This window comes from Orcinus orca, chromosome 19, assembly GCF_937001465.1.
Source record: "Orcinus orca chromosome 19, mOrcOrc1.1, whole genome shotgun sequence".
Classification (NCBI taxonomy): domain Eukaryota; kingdom Metazoa; phylum Chordata; class Mammalia; order Artiodactyla; family Delphinidae; genus Orcinus; species Orcinus orca.
In genome coordinates, this window is record NC_064577.1 from 34,253,156 (window position 1) to 34,274,443 (window position 21,288).

General features: G+C 44.2%; 1 protein-coding gene across 3 annotated transcripts in view; it reads left to right on the forward strand.

The window, feature by feature from the left end:
• The first annotated feature begins 411 nt into the window (after positions 1 to 411).
• Positions 412 to 21,288, forward strand: part of TBCD (tubulin folding cofactor D) — a 176,468-nt gene continuing 155,591 nt past the window's right edge. For 2 of the 3 annotated variants that reach the window (XM_049701841.1, XM_049701842.1), the window contains exons 1-5: positions 453 to 786; positions 2,071 to 2,121; positions 17,747 to 17,844; positions 18,813 to 18,914; positions 20,181 to 20,327. In XM_049701841.1, the coding sequence (XP_049557798.1) occupies positions 579 to 786; positions 2,071 to 2,121; positions 17,747 to 17,844; positions 18,813 to 18,914; positions 20,181 to 20,327 (606 nt within the window). In that variant the 5' untranslated portion in view covers positions 453 to 578. Of the gene's footprint in view, positions 787 to 2,070; positions 2,122 to 17,746; positions 17,845 to 18,812; positions 18,915 to 20,180; positions 20,328 to 21,288 lie in introns of all 3 variants that reach the window. The other variant, XM_004275611.4, reaches the window with a different exon arrangement.

Consider the following 21,288-nt stretch of genomic DNA (forward strand, 5'->3'; position numbering starts at 1 on the left):
GGGGTATCCAGGGGGTCGGCGTGTCGGGCTGCCACCGTGTAGGGGCGGGGCTGCCGGGCACCTCGGCCACCCGTGTGTGCGTCTCGGAAGACCTGAGCCGCGCCGTTATCACTCCTCCCGAATCACCAATTGTTTCGGGGCTTTACGAGTGTACTTATCCGTTGTCTGGAAAGTGCCTGTCTCATCCGTTGTCTGGAAAGTGCCTGTCTAGCGGGCTGGAGCCGCTCCCACTGCAGCCCCGCGCGCCTGCAGACGGCTTTGCAGAAAGACCCCCGGGGCCTGAACTCAGCGCGCGTGCTCGGGGAAGGCTGCGCAGCCGGCTTGTGGGATCTTGTCACCCCACCCAGCCCTCTGGCCCCGCCTCACTCGGGGTCGGCACCGCCTCCGCGCGCAGTATTTTGGCGGCCGGCGCGCTCTGTAGCGGGGCCGGCGCGCAAGGTCGGAGGTCGTGGGGCGGGGCCGGCGTTATTGCCGTCTTCTCTGTCTCAGCAGTCTTGAGCGTTCGGTGCCTCGTGTCCCACGCCCCGCGCGCGTGTGGAGCCGGCTGCGAGTCTGCGGGCACCGTCCGGCCGCCGAGGATGGCCTTGAGCGAGGAGCCGGCCGTGGGCGCCGTGGAGGATCCGGTGGAGGACCGGGCGGAGGATGCGGCGGAGGACGCGGCGCTGGCCTGCTGCGCCTCTCTCGAGTCGTTCGGCGAGAGCGCGGAGACGAAGGAGCTGCTCGGCCGCCTACCGGCGGTGCTTGGAGACCGCGCGGCCCGGGAGGGCGCCCTGGAGCGGTTCCGGGGTGTGTGCGGGCCGGAGGAGGGAAGGGGGCAGCGCAGGCTGTGCAGGTCTCCTTTCTTGCGGTTCCAGACACGGGCGCGCGCGTGAGAAGTGGAGAGGGCAGTGGGCCTCCTGGCCGACCTCCGTCAGGAGGGGGCGGGTGGACCTCCCTTGGGCGGTTTGTCTCCAAGTTCTGTCTCCAGCCTGCCCTGGGACCACAGTAAAGAGCATTTCCTCCGAGACAGCTGTGTGGACAGGGCAGTGGGAGCAGGAGAGGGGAGAACAGGTTGGAGCGGGCGGGGGCCGGGCTGGCTGTGCGGTTGTGGGGCCCCCACCCAGAGCCTTAGCTGTAGGCAGCGCCCATGGCTCTGCCAAGACTGTGCAGGACAGCGCAGGATGTCGGATAGGCGCACCGTAGGATGCTTAGTCATTAGTCTAGGTTCTCCAAGTTTAGACGGACCCTTGTAGTTGTCTATAACGGGCAACTTCCAAATGACTCCTTAGGATCCCGTGGTTAGATAACTACGTAGGGTTTTGTGATTCAGTAAAACCGTCCTCGAGGACCCTTTTAGGTAAAGAAATTTCTATATAATTTTGTCTTCATGGGTTTGTAATGACAACTCTGAACTTCAGGAGGTGGCAGTGTGGCTGGCTGAGTGGAAAGAGCACACACTTCGGCAACTCAACCCTGGGCTTGAATACCCCTCTGCCACTTGGGCTAGTTGCTTGATTTGTGCTGTTTCTCTGGCTGTCGGCTGCGGTTAGCACTGAAAATACCTCTGGCGTAGAACTGTCCTGAGGGTGAGGTGTATATCCAGGGACCAGTGAAAGCCCACTTTCCCATTCCTAGGGAGTGGTCAGGTGTGGAGGTGTGTGGTGCATAAGAACAACTGTAACCCACGTGGTCGTGGGATCTGATAGGAGCAGTTCTAGCTGCTGGTAGGAGTGGAAACCAGGCTGCATGGGATTAAGGAGGCCGTGGTGTGAGGCCTGGGAGGGCACATGGCTTGGTGTGTGTGGCAGAGGAGAGTGAAGGGTGTGGAAGGTGTGTGTCTAATGAAGGGGAGAACTCAGCTTGGCTGTCAGCAGGCCGTGAAGGAAGGAAGAAGCGAGGGCCTGAGAGGAAGGTGTGCTGAGCAAGCAGAGGGCAGAGGCCAGGGCACAGTGGCCCTGAGGAAGTGGGTGGGTGGGGGCTCACTCCAGCTGGCCTGTGCTCTTGGGAGCTGCCCTGCAAGTCAGCGTGGGAAAACTCGAGTGTTTCCCAGGCTCATGTGCATGTTAATTCTCACATTGTTTTTCTTTTTAGTAATAATGGACAAGTATCAGGAGCAGCCTCACCTGTTGGACCCACACCTAGGTAAGAATAGAGGCTGAGGATTTTGATTTTTGATCGTTCAGTTACAGATGATTGCAGAGGCCTTGGTGCATGGAGTGAGTGTGTGTGTGTGTGTGTGTGTGTGTGTGTGTGTGTGTGTGTGTGTGTGTTTGTGCACCTGCGCACAGGCAGAGGGTATCAGGATAAAGTGCCCGGGCCTTACTGGTTAATGGGGCCTACAGTAGTAACTGGCAGTGAACTTGAGAAGGAGGAAGGTAGCGATAGTAATTTCAGTTGAAGGGCAGCATGGTATGGGGGTTGGGGTCACAAACCCCGGGGCTAGACCACCTAGATTTACAGCCCAGCTCTGCCACTTAGCTGCTCTGTGCCTGAGTTTTCCGCCCGTGATATGGGGTCATCAGCGCTGCTTGCCCCCAGGGCTGTGGAGATCTTAGACACATCACCAGGGAGACACCAAGGGTTAGCCTCAGTGTGCACACAGGTGCCTTTTAAAAAGTGGGCTGGTGCTGTGCGTGCTGGTTTTTCTTTTTTAACAGGTCTTGTAGAAGGTAAGTTTTCTGAACTCTCAGCTATCTCAGGCAGAATAAATACATTTCATGCGTGGTTGGCAGCTTGGCTGGGTGGGGATGGAAGGCATGGGTCCATCATCTTCCCTCATCCAGTTATGCCATGTCCAAATCTGAGTTTCTTTTTCGGGAGGCTTTTCTAGAACCTCATATTTTAGGAGGGTATGACTCGCGTTAGGCTTTTTTTCTTATGCTGGGCATTAGCTGGACAATTTTAGGCTGAAGACTTGCATCCTTTGGTACAGGGAGCTTTACTTCTGGTGTGTTTTTGATCGTTTCTCTGTTCTGCCTTCTTCTGGTGTGCCTGTGAATTTCCAGGAGTGATCCTCTGGGTCTCTAAGCTTTTCCCTTATAGTTCTGCTTTTGGATCTTTGTTTTGCATGTAGAAGATGTTCTTGAATTTATTTTGACAGTTGTTTTTACTTTATAAGAGTGCTTGTCCTTGGTTTGGTATATTTCAGAGTTGTCTTACAGGTCCGGTTTTCCTCCCTGGGGAGCACACACCCAGCTGCTGGGCCCTGTGGCCCTGTGAGGAGGGTCCTGCTGTGGGCCTCCTAGCCCAGAATTACCTTTTGAGTCAGGCACCAAGCCTGGTTTCCAGCTCTAAGCCCTTCAGCCTACTCTCTTCAGGACACCTTTGTCCAGGATAGCTCTGTGCAGTGATGGAATGTTCTAGATCTGTGCTGTCTGGTAAGGTCACCACTAGCCACATGTGACTGTGGAGCACTTGAAATATGGCTCGTATGACTGAGAAACTGAATTTTATTTTATTTTTTGTTTTTTTCTTTGAATCTTAAATTTTATTTCATTTAAGTTAAAAAAACCCAAATATGGCTAGTGACTGTGGTATTCTCCATTCGCAAGAGTAAACCTTTAGGGCTTCCCTGGTGGCGCAGTGCTTAAGAATCCGCCTGCCAGTGCAGGGGACACGGGTTTGAGCCCGGGTCCGGGAAGATCCCGCATGTTGCGGAGCAGCTAAGGCCGAGTGCCACAACTCCTGAGCCTGCGCTCTAGAGCCTGCGAGCCACAACTACTGAAGCCCGCGCGCCTAGAGCCTGTGCTCCGCAACGAGAGAAGCCACCGCAATGAGAAGCCCACGCATCGCAACGAAGAGTAGCCCCCGCTCGCTGCAACTAGAGAAAGCCCGTGCGTGGCAAGGAAGACCCAACACAGCCAAAAATAAAATAAATAAATTTATTGAAAAAAAAAGTAAACCTTTAGTCTTCTGCCTGTATGAACAAGGTGCTGTGGCCTGGAGCCTTGGACCACTCCTCCTGTTTTCAGCCCCACCTTTGTCCTACCCTGGGCTGACCCCGGCACCTCAGGCCTCTGGCCTCCCGGCTGTGACCCACCGCTGGGCTCTGCTTCTGTACTTCCCCTGTGCAGCTCAGTTACAACTTGGAAGTCACTGCTGAAGTCTCTTAGCTACTGTTTCTTCTGTTTTCTTTTTCCTTGTGGATTTCTCTTTGTTGATTTACAGGGGTTTGGAGGTGGGGGGTTGCTGAGGGAAGCACTGGAATCACCTGCTTTCCTGGTCTCTGTTCTTCCGTGAGTGCTGTGCTGTCTTTCCGAGTCTCTCTGAGCTGAGTTCTGGCTGTTCTCTATTGTTCCCAAGGTTCTCCTCTTTCCCCTGGGGTCAGCTTTTCTTTGTAATTTGATCTTTTCATCTTGCTGGTTCTGTCCGTGTTTCAGACCAAATGGATGCAGACAAGGGCTCCTCTGCTTCTGTTTTGTAAGTTGGAGCATTTTCTTTTTCTTTTTTTGGGGGGGTGTTTTTTTTTTTGAATTATTTATTTATTTTTTTATAGAGCAGGTTCTTGTTAGTTATCTGTTTTTTTTTTTTGTGGTACGTGGGCCTCTCACTGTTGCGGACTCTTCCGTTGCGGAGCACAGGCTCCGGGTGCGCAGGCCCAGTGGCCATGGGTCATGGGCCCAGCTGCTCCGCGGCACATGGGATCTTCCCGGACCGGGGCACGAACCCGTGTCCCCTGTATCAGCAGGCGGACTCCCAACCACTGCGCCACCAGGGAAGCCCCTAGTTATCTATTTTATACATATTAGTGTATATATGTCAATCCCAATCTCCCAATTCATCCCAACCCCCGCCCCCGCCAGTTTCCCCCCTTGGAGTCCATATGTTTGTTCTTTACATCTGTGTCTGTATTTCTGCCCTGCAAACTGGTTCATCTGTACCATTTTTGTAGGTTCCACGTGTATGCGTTAATATACGATATTTGTTTTTCTCTTTCTGACTTACTTCATTCTGTATGACAGTCTCTAGATCCATCCACGTCTCTACAAATTACCCAATTTCGTTCCTTTTTATGGCTGAGTAATATTCCATTGTATATGTGTACCACATCTTCTTTACCCATTCGTCTGTCGATGGGCATTTAGGTTGCTTCCATGACCTGGCTATTGTAAATAGTGCTGCAGTGAACATTGGGGTGCACGTGTCTTTTTGAATTATGGTTTTCTCTGGCTATATGCCCAGTAGTGGGATTGCTGGGTCATATGGTAGCTCTATTTTTAGTTTTTTAAGGAACCTCCATACTGTTCTTCATAGTGGCTGTGCCAATTTACATTCCCACCAGTGGTGCAAGAGGGTTCCCTTTTCTCCACACCCTCTCCAGCATTTGTTGTTTGTAGATTTTCTGATGATACCCATTCTAACTGGTGTGAGGTGATACCTCATTGTTGTTTCGATTTGCATTTCTCTAATAATTAGTGATATTGAGTAGCTTTTCATGTGCTTCTTGGCCATCTGTATGTCTTCTTTGGAGAAATGTCTATTTAGGTCATCTGCCTATTTTTTGATTGGGTTGATTTTTTAATATTGAGCTGCATGAGCTGTTTATATATTTTGGGGAGTAATCCTTTGTCCGTTGATTCATTTGCAAATATTTTCTCCCATTCTGAGGATTGTCTTTTCATCTTGTTTGTAGTCTCCTTTGCTTTGCAAAAGCTTTTAAGTTTCATTAAGTTCCATTTGTTTATTTTTGTTTTTATTTCCATTACTCTAGGAGGTGGATCAAAAAAGATCTAGCTGTGATTTATGTCAAAGAGTGTTCTTCCTATGTTTTCCTCTAAGAGTTTTATAGTGTCCGGTCTTACATTTAGCTCTCTAATCCATTTTTTGTTTATTTTTGTGTATGGTGTTAGGGAGTGTTCTCATTTCACTCTTTTACATGTAGCTGTCCAGTTTTCCCAGCACCACTTATTGAAGAGACTGTCTTTTCTCCATTGTATATCCTTGCCTCCTTTGTCATAGATTAGTTGACCATAGGTGCGTGGGTTTATCTCTGGGCTTTCTATCCTGTTCCATTGATCTATATTTCTGTTTTTGTGCCAGTACCATATTGTCTTGATTACTGTAGCTTTGTAGTATAGTCGGAAGTCAGGGAGTCTGATTCCTCCAGCTCCATTTTTTTCCCTCAAGACTGCTTTGGCTATTTGGGGTCTTTTGTGTCTCCATACCAATTTTAAGATTTTTTCTTCTGGTTCTGTAAAAAATGCCACTGGTAATTTGATAGGGATTGCATTGCATCTGTAGATTGCTTTGGGTAGTATAGACATTTTCACAATATTGACTCTTCTAATCCAGGAACATGGTATATCTCTCCATCTGTTTGTGTCGTCTTTGATTTCTTTCATTGGTGTCTTATAATTTTCTGAGTACAGGTCTTTTACCTCCTTAGGTAGATTTATTCCTAGGTATTTTATTTTTTTTGTTGCAGTGGTGAATGGGATTGTTTCCTTAATTTCTCTTTCTGATTTTTTGTTGTTAGTGTATAGGAATGCAAGAGATTTCTGTGCATTAATTTTGTATACTGCAACTTTATCAAATTCATTGATTAGCTCTAATAGTTTTCTGGTGGCATCTTTAGGATTCTCTATGTACAGTATCATGTCATCTGCAAACAGTGACAGTTTTACTTCTTCTTTTCCAATTTGTATTCCTTTTTTTTATTTTTCTCTCTGATTGCCATGGCTAGGACTTCCAAAACTATGTTGAATAATAGTGGCAAGAGTGGACATCCTTGTCTTGTTCCTGATCATAGAGGAAATGCTTTCAGTTTTTCACCATTTGAGAATGATGTTTGCTGTGGGTTTGTCATATATGGCCTTTATTTTGTTGAGTTAGGTTCCCTCTGTGCCTACTTTCTGGAGAGTTTTTATCATACATGGGTGTTGAATTTTGTCAGAAGCTTTTTCTGCATCTATTGAGATGATCATATGGTTTTTATTCTTCAGTTTGTTAATATCATGTATCACATCGATTGATTTGCGTATATTGAAGAATCCTTGCATCCCTGGGGTAAATCCCACTTGATCATGATGTATGACCCTTTTAATGTGTTGTTGGATTCTGTTTGCTGGTATTTTGTTGAGGATTTTTGCATCTATATTCATCAGTGATAATTGGCCTGTAATTTTCTTTTCTTGTAGTGTCTTTGTCTGGTTTTGGTATCAGGGTGATGGTGGCCTCATAGAATGAGTTTGGGAGTGTTCCTTCCTCTGCAATTTTTTGGAAGAGTTTGAGAAGGATGGGTGTTAGCTCTTCTCTAAATGTTTTATTAGAATTCACCTGTGAAGCCATCTGGTCCTGGACTTTTGTTTGTTGGAAGATTTTTGATCACAGTGTCGATTTCATTACTTGTGATTGGTCTGTTTATATTTTCTATTTCTTCCTGGTTCAGTCTTGGAAGGTTATACCTTTCCAAGGATTTGTCCATTTCTTCCAGGTTGTCCATTTTATTGGCATAGAGTTGCTTGTAGTTCTCTCTTAGGATGCTTTGTATTTCTGTGGTGTCCATTGTTACTTCTCCTTTTTCATTTCTAATTTTATTGATTTGGGTCCTCTCCCTTTTTTTCTTGATGAGTCTGTCTAAGGCTTTATCAATTTTATTTATCTTAAAGGACCAGCTTTTAGTTTTATTGATCTTTGCTATTGTTTTCTGTGTTTCTATTTCATTTATTTCTGCTCTGATTGTTATGATTTCTTTCCTTCTACTAATGTTGGGTTTTGTTTATTCTTCTTTCTCTTGTTCCTTTAGGTATAAGGTTAGATTGTTTATTTGAGGTTTTTCTTGTTTCTTGAAGTAGGCTTGTGTTGCTATAAACTTCCCTCTTAGAACTGCTTTTGCTGCATCCCATAGGTTTTGGATTGTCGTGTTTTCATTGTAATTTGTCTCTAGGTATTTTTTGATTTCCTTTTTGATTTCTTCAGTGATCTCTTGGTTATTTAGTAACGTATTGTTTAGCCTCCATGTGTTTGTGTTTTTTACGGTTTTTTTTCCCTGTAATTGATTTCTAATCTCATAGCATCGTGGTCAGAAAAGATGCTTGATATAATTTCAATTTTCTTAAATTTACCGAGGCTTGATTTGTGACCCAAGATGTGATCTATCCTGGAGAATGTTCCATGTGCCCTTGAGAAGAAAGTGCAATTTGCTGTTTTTGGATGGAATGTCCTTTAAATATCAATTAAGTCTATCTGGTCTATTGTGTCATTTAAAGCTTGTGTTTCCTTATTAATTTTCTGTCTGGATGATCTGTCCTTTGGTGTAAGTGAGGTGTTAAGGTCCCCCACTATTATTATGTTGCTGACGATTTCCTGTTTTATAGCTGTTAGCAGTTGTAACAGCTGTATGGAGAATCCTTTATTTACCTAAGTATTTGTTCAGAGTTTGGTCCCTGGTGAGTGATTCTGGGGCTACAGCGATCGCAGACCCCTCCCTGCCCTGGGCCCCACTGCACCTGCTGACTGTGAGCTCTCCTTGGCTGTGCAGGTGGGCATTTATGACATGGCCTTCTCTGCCTGCTTGATTTGGAGCTGCCTTTCTCCCAGAAGTCCTTTTTTTTTTTTGATGTGGACCATTTTTAAAGTCTTTATTGAATTTGTTACAATATTGCTTCTGTTTTATGTTTTGGTTTTTTTGGCCATGAGGCATGTGGGATCTTAGCTCCCTGACCAGGGATTAAACCCACATCCCCTGCAATGGAAGGCGAAGTCTTAACCACTGGACCACCAGGGAAGTCCCTCTCCCAGAAGTCTTTACAACCGCTTTCTCCCTATTCTTGCAGCTGGTCAGGACTTTCCATTTTGTGCAGCTGTACTTTTATTTTACTGGGTCTTAGGAGCAGTGAGAGGCAGATGTGTGTAGACTCCTGTTTTGTCCAGTTTTGTACTCTTGCAAGTAGCCCAGCAAACATCCTTAACACACCTCTTTGCGCAATTTCCAGATACTTTGTTAGAGTAATTTTCAGGAACTGGGAGTGGTGGGCTTTTGATACTTCAAATTCACCTTATGTTTCCATCCACAGTATATCAAAGTATCCTTTTCTTTACATTGTTGCCAAGACTGGATTTAAATATTTGAAATCTTTACCAACATAAAGTTATCTATTAAAGGATGAAAAGGGATCATGTGCTTTTATTTTGCATTTTGTTGTTTCCTAGTGAGGGTGAATTTTTTTTTTAACATTTATTGTTACATTTGTACAGTATTTCTCCCTTTGTGAATTGTCCATTCTTATCCATTCACTCAATGTTTTTACCTTGTTCTAAACAATTTTTAAATGAATCAATTAATTTAATCATCATAGTAACCTCATAATACTTGTGGAAGGTCATCATTATTATTATTAATTTATTTTTTTGCACATGCAGTTTATTTAAAAATTTTTTTTAAATTATTATTTTTTAAATTTTCAGCTGTGTTGGGTCTCTGTTGCTGGGTGCAGGCTTTTCTTTGGTTGCGGTGAGCGGGGGCTTCTCTTCATTGTGGTGCGCAAGCTACTCATTGTGATGGCTTCCCCTGTTGTGGAGCATGGGTTCTAGGCACACAGGCTTCAGTATTTGTGGCATGCAGGCTCAGTAGTTGTGGCTCGCGGGCTCAGTAGTTGTGGCTTGCAGGCTCTAGAACACAGGCTCAGTAGTTGTGGCCCACAGACTTAGTTGCTCCACAGCATGTAGGGTCTTTCCAAAGCAGGGCTTGAACCTGTGTCCCCGGCACTGGCAGGCGAATTCTTAACCGCTGCGCCACCAGGGAAGTTCTAGAAGGTCATTATTATTAACCACAGTTTACAGAGAAGAAAATGCAGTAGAGTTCTGAGAGGTTAACTTACCCAAGGACATACAGCTAGTTAGTGTTCCAGCCAAGATTTAAATGCAGACAGTCCACTCAGACCCTCAAACTGAAGATGATGAGAAATCTACAAGTCCTCAAGGCTGTTTTAAAAATCCTCTAAATTCTGGATTCTAGGATTCTTTGATCAGCCCTGTCTTCTTTCTTCCTGGGAAAGCTTGCAAGCCTCGTGAGTAGTAACGGAAGTTTGTTGGGTACTAGGTGAGGGCCAGGTTCAGGGAAAATGCATCTGATGTCTGAGACGTGAGCTTGCCTGAGGCTGGCAGTGCTGCAGGGGAAGGGCAGGGTGGTGGGCTCCCCAGGCCACCTTTTATGGTCGATCTTGGGTTCATGGCAGTTCCCATTGGGAATGCCCATTGCTCAGGAGGAGAAAGGTGGTGTGACCCTCGTCTCTCTAAGTCACAGCCTTGGACCTGTGGCACTGTCTTTATTCTTGCCCGAAACCTGTCTTCATAGTGGATCACAAAATAGTAACACTTACTGTGAGTTGTTCAGAGTGATCTGAATGAGTTTTGAGAGTTTAATGTAAAGTGAACTGGAAAAGGTTCCTTTTAGAAAAAGGAAACAATAGTCGTGGATGCTGGTCCTGGACCTACTTCATGATGTTTGCTTTTTCCTTTTAATGTTACATAGTATATTTTGTGTACTCAATTTTAAAATATATGTATATTGTCAACTATCAGTCTCTTCTTTTGTGTTTGGCCTTTGGTAGTTTGCTTTAGAAGTTTATTTTTCGTATTCCTATTGTGAGCCTCATTTGTTGAACGGTCCAGCAGGCTACCCCCAACCCTAATGTGAAATGCCATTGTAAATGTGTGTTAAATACTCACATATATTGGCTTTTGTTTCTAGCCTTTCCGTTCTGTTCCCTTAATCTAGCTCTATGCTCTTTTATCCTTGTTTTGGTATGCATTAATTGCATTGTAATTTGTTTTGTCAGAAATCGACCTTCTTACTTTTCTCACTGTTGTCTTGCCCTTTCATTAATGCAGATGCACTTCAGAATTATTTTATCACGCCCGGAAAATTCTTTTGAAATTCTATTAAATCCACAAATTCATGTAGGGAGATTCGACATCTTTACAAGATTGAATTTTCCTCTCTAAGAACATAGTATTGTGTCTCTAAATTATTCACATCTTTTGTGTCTCTCAGTAAAGTGTGGTAGTTTTCTTTAGGTGATTCCTGGGAACATTTTTTTAGGTTTATTTCTAAGTATGTTTTTTATCTTTTATTGCGCTTGTGAAACTGTCTGTTATGTTTTCTAACTGATTTTTGCTGGTGTACAGCGAAAGTATACTTTGTATACTTATTTTGTAAATGGCAACACTGCCATGGAATATATGTATACACACGTATACATTTTAAAAAATAACAGCTTTGGGCTTCCCTGGTGGCTCAGTGGTTGAGAGTCCGCCTGCCGACGCAGGGGACACGGGTTCGTGCCCCGGTCCGGGAAGATCCCACATGCCGCGGAGCGGCTGGGCCTGTGAGCCATGGCCGCTGAGCCTGCGCGTCTGGAGCCTGTGCTCCGCAATGGGAGAGGCCGCAACAGTGAGAGGCCCACGTACTGCAAAAAAAAAAACAACAAAAAAAAACAGCTTTATTGTGATATAATTTATATACCATAGGGAATTCCCTGGTGGTCCAGTGGTTAGGACTTGATGCTTTCACTTCAGTGGGCCTGGGTTCAATTCCTGGTCAGGGAACTAAAATCCTGCAAGCTGCACGGCACAGCAAAAAAAAAAAAAAAATTATTTTTACATACCATAGAGTTTACCCTTTTAAATGTATACGTGTTTTTTAGTATATCACAGAGTTGTGCATCCATCACCACTAATTCCTGACCATTTTCATCACTCCAAAAAGAAACTTACACTCATCATCAGCGGTCACTTTCTATTCCCTCTCCGTCCAGTCCCTGGTAACCACGATCTGTCTCTGTGGATTTGTGTATTCTGTGCATTTCGTATAGTGGAATCAGGCAATATACGGTCTTTTGTGACTAGTGTCTTTAACTCAGCATAATGTTTTCAAGGTTTAGTGTGTAATGGAATACTTCACTACTTTTTCAGTTTCTTTTGAGTTTTCTAAAAAGGTAAATAATTATATGGTTTTTAAATAATGTTAACTTGATCTCTTTATTCATGGTATATACCTTTTTATTCTTTAAAATTTTTTTAATAGTTAACTTTATTGAGATATAATTTACGTACAATAAAACACACCCTTTTTTTTATTGTTTGTTTTTGATTTTGTTTTTTTTGCGGTACACGGTCCTCTCTCTCACTGTTGCGGCCTCTCCTGTTGTGGAGCCTCCGGACGCGCAGGCTGAGCGGCCATGGCTCACGGGCCCAGCCGCTCCGCAGCATGTGGGATCCTCCCAGACCGGGGCACGAACCCGCGTCCCCTGCATCGGTAGGCAGACTCTCAACCACTGCACCACCAGGGAAGCCCCCAAAACACACCCATTTTAAGTATACAGTTTGAGCTTTGCAGATGTATGCACCTTCCCTACTATTAAGGTGTAAAACATTTCCAGCACCCCAGGAAGTCAGTTTATGTCCCTTTGCAGTCAAGACCCCCACCCTGGCCCTGGGCAACCAGTGTTCTACATACTCTCTGGTTTCTTCTGTTGAAATAGTATTTCTGAGACTCATCCGTGTTGTTGCATGTGTACCAGCAGTTTGTTCCTTTTCTGTTGAACCGTACTTTATTCTTTCACTTGTTGATGGGCTTTTGGGTTGTTTCCAGCTTTGGGCTGTTACTAGTGCTGCTATGAATATTCACAGACAATTCTTTGGGTGGATGTATGTTTTCATTTCTATGTAAGAGTGGAATTGCTGGGTGTATAGTAAAGGTGGGTTTTATGATAAACTGCCAACATGCCATGTTTTCGTAAAGGTTGTATGTACCATTTTACATTGCCAGCAACAATCTATGAGAATTCCTGTTGCCCTACATCCTCAACAGCACTTAGTATTGTCAGTCTTCCTGATTTTAGTCATTTTAGTGGGTGTGTAGTGGTATCTCATTGTAGTTTTACTCTGCATTTCCTAGGTGCAAATTGCAACCTTTTACAGTTATTAAGACTTGTAGCCCAGCATATGGTTCTGTTTTGTTCAGAATTCCATGTGTACTTGAGACGAATGTCTTTCTGCTTTTGGTTGGAGTACTCTATAAATGTCATTTTTTTTTTTTTTTTTTTTTGGGGTACGCAGGACTCTCACTGTTGTGGCCTCTCCCATTGCGGAGCACAGGCTCCGGATGCGCAGGCTCAGCGGCCATGGCTCACGGGCCCAGCTGCTCTGTGGCAAAGGGGATCCTCCCGGACCGGGGCACAAACCCGCGTCCACTGCATCGGCAGGCGGACTCTCAACCACTGCGCCACCAGGGAAGCCCTATAAATGTCATTTAAATAAGGTGGTCAGTAGTGTTATTTGGGTCTTTTATGTCCTTACTGATTTTGTTTTCAGTTGTTCTATCAATTCTTGGGAGAGGAGTATTGAAATCTTCAGCTCTATAGATTTGTCTCTTCCTCCTTTCAGTTCTCTCAGTTTTTGCTTTATCTTGAAGTTCTTTAATTTCATGTATGCTCTTGTAGGATGGTTAAGTCTTCATGATGAATTGATCCTTATATCATTATAAAATGTCTTCTTTGGGAATTCCCTTGCTATCCAGTGGTTAGGATTCTGCGCTTCCACTGCAGGGCGCCCGGGTTCAATCTCTGGTCAGGGAACTAAGATCCCGAAAACTGAGTGGCACGGCCCACCCCAGAAAAGTTCTCTTTATCTCTGTAATAGTCCTTGTTCTGAAGTCTGTTTTGTCTGATACTGATGTGGCCTCTCCAGCTTCCTTATAGTTAGTGATTGCTTGGTGTATCTTTCTTCTCCCTTTTACTTTTTTTGTTTTTTAATAAATTTATTTATTTTTGGCTGCGTGGGGTCTTCGTTGCTATGTGCGGGCTTTCTCTAGTTGTGGCGAGCGGGGTCTGCTCTTCGTTGCGGTGCGTGGGCTTCTTATTGCAGTGGCTTCTCTTGTTGTGGAGCTTGGGCTCTAGGCGTGGAGGCTTCAGTAGCTGTGACACGTGGGCTCAGTAACTGTGGCTCGTGGGCTCTAGAGCACAGGCTCAGTAGTTGTGGCGCACGGGCTTAGTTGCTCCGCGGCATGTGGATCTTCCTGGACCAGGGCTTGAACCTGTTTCCCCTGCATTGGCAGATGGATTCTTAACCACTGCACCACCAGGGAAGTCCATCCCTTTTACATTTAACTAGCTACATTTTTATTTTTAAAGTGCATTTCATGTAGGGAGAATGTAGTCGGGTCTTCCTATTTTTAAAATTCAATTTGGTAATCCTTGCCTTTTAATTGTAGTGTTTAGGTAATTTAATGTAGCTCTCAATTCTTGCTCTTTGCTTAGTATTTGTCCCATCTATGTTTTGTTTCTTCTTTACTCTTTTGCCTACCTTCTTTTGTATTAATTTAGCATTTTTTGGTATTTGATTTTGTTTCCACTGTCATCTCATTAGCTGTTCCTTTGTTTTATATTTTTAGTGATCGCTCTAGGATTTACAATACGTGTCCTCAATATGTATCACAGTCTACCTTCACATGATGTTACCCTGTTTCATGTATAATGTGAGAGCCTCATAGCAGGACTCCCATCTCCCGTCAATTTGTCATACATCTTGCCTCTGTGTATGTTGTAACCTTACAGTGTATTGTTTTTACTTTAAACACAGTTATTTTCCAAGGAAATTTAAAAATGAGAAAAAAGTCTTTAATATTTATCCATGTTTTACTATTTCCATTTTATTCTTTGCTTTTTGTAGATTGTAGTTTTCTGTCTGGTAGTTATTTTCTGCTTGAAGAATTTAACATTTCTTCTAGAGTAAATCTACTGGTGTTGAATTCTTTCAGCTTTTGTTTGACAGTTTGCTTCACTTGCATTTTTTAAAAAAAATTATTTATGCTGCGCCACTTCTTAGTTGTGGCATATGGGATCTTTTTTTTTTAGTTGTGGCACGTGGACTTCTTAGTTGTGGCATGCTGGGTCTTCAGTTGAGGCATGCAAACTCTTAGTTGCAGCATGTAGGATCTCGTTCCCTGACCAGGGATCAAACCTGGATCCCCTGTAATGGGAGCACGGAGTCTTACCCACTGGACCACCAAGGAAGTCCCTTCACTTGCATTTTTTTTATTTTTTCACTTGCATTTTCGAAAGATATATTGCTGGTTATAGAATTCTAGGTTGACAGTTTTTTCTTTCTGCATTTTAAAAGATATGGCTTGGTTGGTTCTGATTGGTTCTTTTTTTTTCAATATTTATTTATTTGGCTGTGTCAGGTGTTAGTTGTGGCACGTGAGACCTTCGTTGCGGCATGTGGGATCTTTTGTTGCCGCACATGGGCTTCTCTCTAGTTGTGGCGCATGGGCTCAGTAGTTGTGGTGCGTGGGATCTCTAGTTGTGGCACGCAGGCTTAGCTGCCCTGCGGAGCTCTAGTGGAATCTTAGTTCCCCATCCAGGGATCGAACCTGCATCCCCTGCATTGGAAGGTAGATTCTTAACCACTGGACCACCAGGGAAGTCCCGGGAAGTCTGTCTTTACTCATCTCTATTCCTCTGTGTAGTGTGTACTTTTTTCTCTGGCTGCTTTTAGAATTTTCTTTTTACTGCTGGTTTTCAACAGTTTGATTATGACATGCCATGGTGTGTTTTTTTTCCTTTTTGTCCTGCTTTGAGTTTGCTGAAACTTTTGGATTGATAGGTTTATAGTTTTTATCAGATTTGAAAATTTTTTGCCTCTTATTTCTTGAGGTATTTCTTTTGCCCTTGCCTCCATCCTCTCCCGCTTGGACTCCAGTCACACATCTGCGGATACACTTGATACTGTGGCAGTGTTGCTGAGGCTGTTTAGTTGTTTACTTCCTTTTTCCCCTTAGGGTAGAAGTTTTTATTACTGTGTCTTCAAGTTCTCTGATCTTTTCTTCTGCAGTGTCTCATCTGCTATTAATCCCATTTAATTTTTCATTTCGGATCTTATTTTCCAGCTCTTGAAGTTGTTTGTTTTTTACATATCTTCTGTTTTTTAAATATCTATCTTAGTTGCATGCTGCAACTAAGAAGTCCACGTGCTGTATATTGTTCATGTTTTCTTTTACATCCTTGAGGATATTTTGTAGTATTTAAAGTTTATATCTAGTAATTATATCATCTTTGTCATTTCTGGTCATTTCTTTTTTTAAAAATAAATTTATTTATTTATTTATTTATTTTTTGTGGTACACGGGCCTCTCATTGTTGTGGCCTTTCCCGTTGCGGAGCACAGGCTCCGGACACGCAGACTCAGCAGCCATGGCTCCCGGCCCAGCCGCTCCGCGGCATGTGGGATCTTCCTGGACCAGGGCACGAACCTGCATCCCCTGCATCGGCAGGTGGACTCTCAACCACTGCGCCACCAGGGAAGCCCAGATTTATTTTTTTTTTACTTATTTTTCTGGCTGCGTTGGGTCTTCTTTGCTGCACACGGGCTTTCTTTAGTTGCGGCGAGCGGGGGCTACTCTTCGTTGTGGTGTGCAGACTTCTCATTGTGGTGGCTTCTCTTGTTGCGGAGCACGGGCTCTAGGCACGTAGGCTTCAGTAGTTGTGGCATGCGGGCTCAGTAGTTGTGGCTCATGGGCTCTAGAGCACAGGCTCAGTAGTTGTGGCGCACAGGCTTTGTTTCCATGGCATGTGGGATCTTCCTGGGCCAGGGATTGAACCCATGTCCCCTGCATCGGCAGATGGATTCTCAACCACTGCGCCACCAGGGAAGTCCCTCGTCATTTCTGTTGACTGATTTCCCTTCTGTTAGGGGTCACAGCAGTTTTAGTTATATGTCTAGTAAATTTTTAGTGGATCATGGACATTGTGATTGTTATGTTGTTGGGTTTAAGTTTTTTGTCTTTAGAATGTTGAAGTTTGGCAAGACAGTTTAGTTAATTGTATATCATGTATATCCTTTAAGGTTTGTTAGGGCAGGTATAGCTTTTTCTCTTGCTTTTCTCTAATTTAGTGTTAATACTAAGGAGAGACATTTCTGGAATGTCTGCTGGTTGCTCTGGGTGCTCAACAAGGACTCTGCACTCTGGCCTTGTGGAAGTTGAATGCCAGCCCTATATGAGCTATGGGAACGCTGCCTTAGTGCTTCCTGGCAGTTCTTACCCAGCCTAGCGGACTAACCACTGTGCCTGTGAAGATTCACCCAAAGGTTCGAGGGGACCTCTGCAGACTTCCAGAGCTCATTCTCTGCTTAGATTCCTCTGGCATGCTGCCCTGCAAATTTCAGCTGACTCAGCCTCCTGGAACTCCAGTCTTTGCTATGCTTGAGTCCCCCCTCTCTGCATTGGGTTCTAAAAATTACTTTCTGGTGGACGGCCTGAGTGGCTGTAGATTGCAGTTGGTTTGTTACCATGCGCTGCCTGTTGTTCCAGTGTCTGAAAATATAATTGTCCTGTTCTCTAATTGTTGGTGGTGGTAAGGCAGTTCCATATCAATTATTCCTGTATAACTGGAAGTGGAAATCCTTTTTCTTCTGTCTTATTACGTTGGTTAGAACCAGATTGTTACTAGGTCATAGTAGTTGTAGAGGTATTTTCTGTAAAGCATGGTATTAGATATTGATTTGATATAGAATAATAATAAAAAATAAGAATATTTTCCTTACATTTTAAAAGCAGGAATGAATGTTGTATTAACTCTAATGCCCTTTTAGAAACTGTGAAGATGAAAGTTTTTTTTTCTTTTGCTCTATTGATACTTTGGATTATATAGATTTACTAATATTAAACCATTCTTATATTTCTAAATAGCCCTTTTTTCTTTTGGCATTTTGTTTTAATGTCATGTTGATGTTTAACAGGAAATATTTTATGTATGTTTTTCCCTAGAATGGATGATGAACTTGTTGTTGGAATTTGTGCAAGATAAGAAATCTCCGGCTGACCTCGTACATCTGGCTTTTAAATTTCTTTACATCATCACCAAGGTAATATTTACATACCACTTTGTAGTTGACAGAACACTTTCTTAATATACTCGGTCCAGAAGTACCTTCCAAAATGGTATCTCTCAGGGAAGATTGTTCTCATACAAAAGTTGTGGGTTTCATGCTTTCTCTTTTTACCATGTGCTGGAGATCAGATGTTAGTGATCCAGGGGACCCTTTGGCTGAAACAGTGCTTTTCAGCATTGTTTTCTGCGTCTTGTATTTGAATGGATCAAGCACCAGCTAGCCAGAAAGGGACGGAGAGGATATATATACATATATACGTATATATATGTGAGTAACTGAGAAAAGTTTCTTACGAGGAAAAAGGAAATAAACTTGGAAGTGGAAGTGCTTCTCAGATGTGGATGTGCAGATAGCTTTTCAGGGATCTTTTTATGATGCAGATTCTGAGTAAGTGGGTCTGCTGTGAGGCCTGATATTCTGCATTCTTACAGGCTCCCAGGTGATGTGTGTGCTGGCTCATACGTACCATGGGAGAGACTTGGCCATCTCGGCTGGGGTTTTGCTTCTGTGGGGCCTGCTGTGTGGTGGAGGGAGGCCTGTGTGCACACTCCTTGCCCTCAGTTAGTTGAATGCAGGGTCTCTCCTGAAGGTGTAGTGCCACCGCGTTTCATGGAAGCCTTAATGAATTTGGGACCTTCTGGGTTCCCGAGGACTTATTCCTCATAATCAAGGTAGAAGCAAAACTTGTTAGTTTGTAACATAGCTATATTTCTGATGAACCAAGATTGGTTGGTCAAATTGGGACAACATATTTATGAAATGATTTAAGAAGTAAAGGTAGCTTTCTTATTGTTAGTCTTACTAAGTTGTATCACTGTAATGTGATGTAATTCTCTTTGATCATTGGGTGGCATAGGTGGTGATTTTTGGTAATAGAGAAAAAAAAAATTTTGCTACTTTATTTTCTAATTATATAATAATTCAATGTCTTTATTTGATAGGTTCGAGGATATAAAACATTTCTTCGTTTATTTCCACACGAAGTAGCTGATGTGCACCCTGTTTTGGATATGTTTACAGATCAGAATCCTAAAGACCATGAAGTGAGTGTCCCTTTCCTCCTCTTCATTTCCTGTCCCCCCGACTTATTCCCTGGTTTTCCCTGCTCCTGCACTGGCAGCTTCCTTTCCTGTTTCCTTCAGTTTTATCTTATACTATTTTGTGTCATTCCCTCTCTTTTCATTTTTTTCCTTTGGCTTTCTCTTTTTATGTATGTTACTTTAAATTATTTTGTTTAAAAAAATGCCCTTTATAAAGAAAACAATAAACCTCCATACAGTGTGATGATAACTATATCATCATCCAAATTTTTTTAACTTAAAATAGAACTATGTTGGGGGTCCCCAAGACCACCCCAAGTCCAGTGATTTCCTAGGATCACTACAAGAATTGGCATGTAGTCATCCTTATGGCTATGATTTACTACAGCAAAATCAGCAGAGGGAGAAGGCACGTGGGGCGAAGTCCAGAGGAAACCAGGAGTGAGCTTCCGGAGTCGTCTCCCTGTTGGGTCACGCAAGGCACTTGTGATTCCGCAGCACCAAGTTGTGAGAACACGTATGAGGTGTTGTCCACCAGGAAGGTCGTAGGGGCCGGCACCCACGATTTCTGTGCGGGCTGGTCATGTGGGTACTCCGCCAGGCACATACTAAAACCCAGAAGGAAAGCAGGTGTTCAGCATAAGCCACATGGTTGGTACAAACGGCCTGGGCACAGAGTGACCCTCATCAGTTAGGGAATGGTGGGAACGTTCCCCGAAAACCAGGTTCCCAGATGCCCGCCAGTGGCCAACCTTGCAGTCCAGCGTGCTGGGGAGCGCTCTTGGGCCCAGGACACGTTCAGAAGGGCACGCAGGTTGTAACTGCAAACTCAGGGAATTGTCTTGCTGTGCATGTGCCCTGCTCTCCTCTGCTTCTCATGCCTCTGATGGGGAGTCTGGGACCAAAGCAGAATCTTGTTTTATTGACTCCTCTGTGACTGGAAGTTGAGAATTTTTTCTTTATTCTTAAGTCTTATGTTTTTTTAATCTTTTTCTCTGTTTTCCATTTTCTTGAACAGCTGATTAATCGCACGCTGAAGGGTGCCAGTGATGAGAAGCCATTAGACTGACATGTTATGATTTTTCTTTGTTCCTTTTGCTGTGTCTCTTGGCTGCATGCCCCAGGGCATGTGGTGGGGTGCGGTGCTCTGCAGCCTGGCTCCGAGGCCCTGGCGTTTGGAGGCCTGGGTGGGCGCTGAGCGGGAGGGGGTAGCAGGACTGCGTGGATGCCCTTGCACAGGAGTTACGTTGCTTTGACTTGGCCCTGTAGACCTGGGAGACCCGCTACATTCTCCTCCTGTGGCTCTCCGTGACCTGCCTGATCCCGTTTGATTTTTCACGCCTTGACGGCAACCTCCACAATCAGCCTGGGCAAGAGCGAGTGTCCACCATGGACCGTATCCTCCAGATAGCAGAGGTGAGTGTGGCTGTGAAGTAATGAGCTGCTGACCAGTGTCCTTTCTCATGCCATTAGGGCTTAATTAGGTACACTTGTGACATGTGTTTCTCTCTTCAGCCATTGTTACTGTTTTTCAGTGAAGTGAAATTCCATTTCATAACTTACCATGAAACTGATAATTCCTAAAGGGGTCAGGATGAATTACTTTAGCAAATCTTATTTCTCTGTACATAGTGCAGATACTCTTTTTTTTTTGTGGTACGCGGGCCTCTCACTGCTGTGGCCTCTCCTGTTGCGGAGCACAGCCTCCGGACGTGCAGGCTCAGCAGCCAGGGCTCACGCTCCGCAGCATGTGGGATCCTCCCGGACCGGGACACGAACCCGCGTCCCCTGCATTGGCAGGCGGACTCCCAACCACTGCACCACCAGGGAAGCCCAGTGCAGATACTCTGATGATAACTTAGAAGAGGTTTTAGGGGGTAATGGTAAGACAAATTAAAGGTCCATTTAAAATCTAATTTTTAACATTACATAAATAATACATGATCATTGTAGGAAAATCAGAAAATAAAAAGCAGGAAGAATATTAAGGTGAAATCTCTCAAATACCTAGAGATAACACTTGTGTTTTTCTTCAAACTTCTCCTGATACAGATGTTATGTGTGTAGACATAGATTATTGTATTATCTTTTGCTGTGGAAAATATTACCCTGAACTTGAGTGGTTTAACACAGCACACATTCTTCATCTCACAGTTTCTGTGAGTCAGGAATCTGGCTGTGGCTTCGCTGCGCCCTGTCCTTCGAGCTCTCCCCAGGCTGCAGGCAGAGCTCGCCTGGGGGCAGGTCGCTTCCAAGCTCTCATGGTCATGGCAGGAGTCAGATCTCGAGGGTGTTGGCCAAGGGCTTCAGTGCTTTGCCGGCTGTTTGCCACTCGAAACCCACCCTGCGCCCCCAATGATGGCAGCTTATTCTGTGA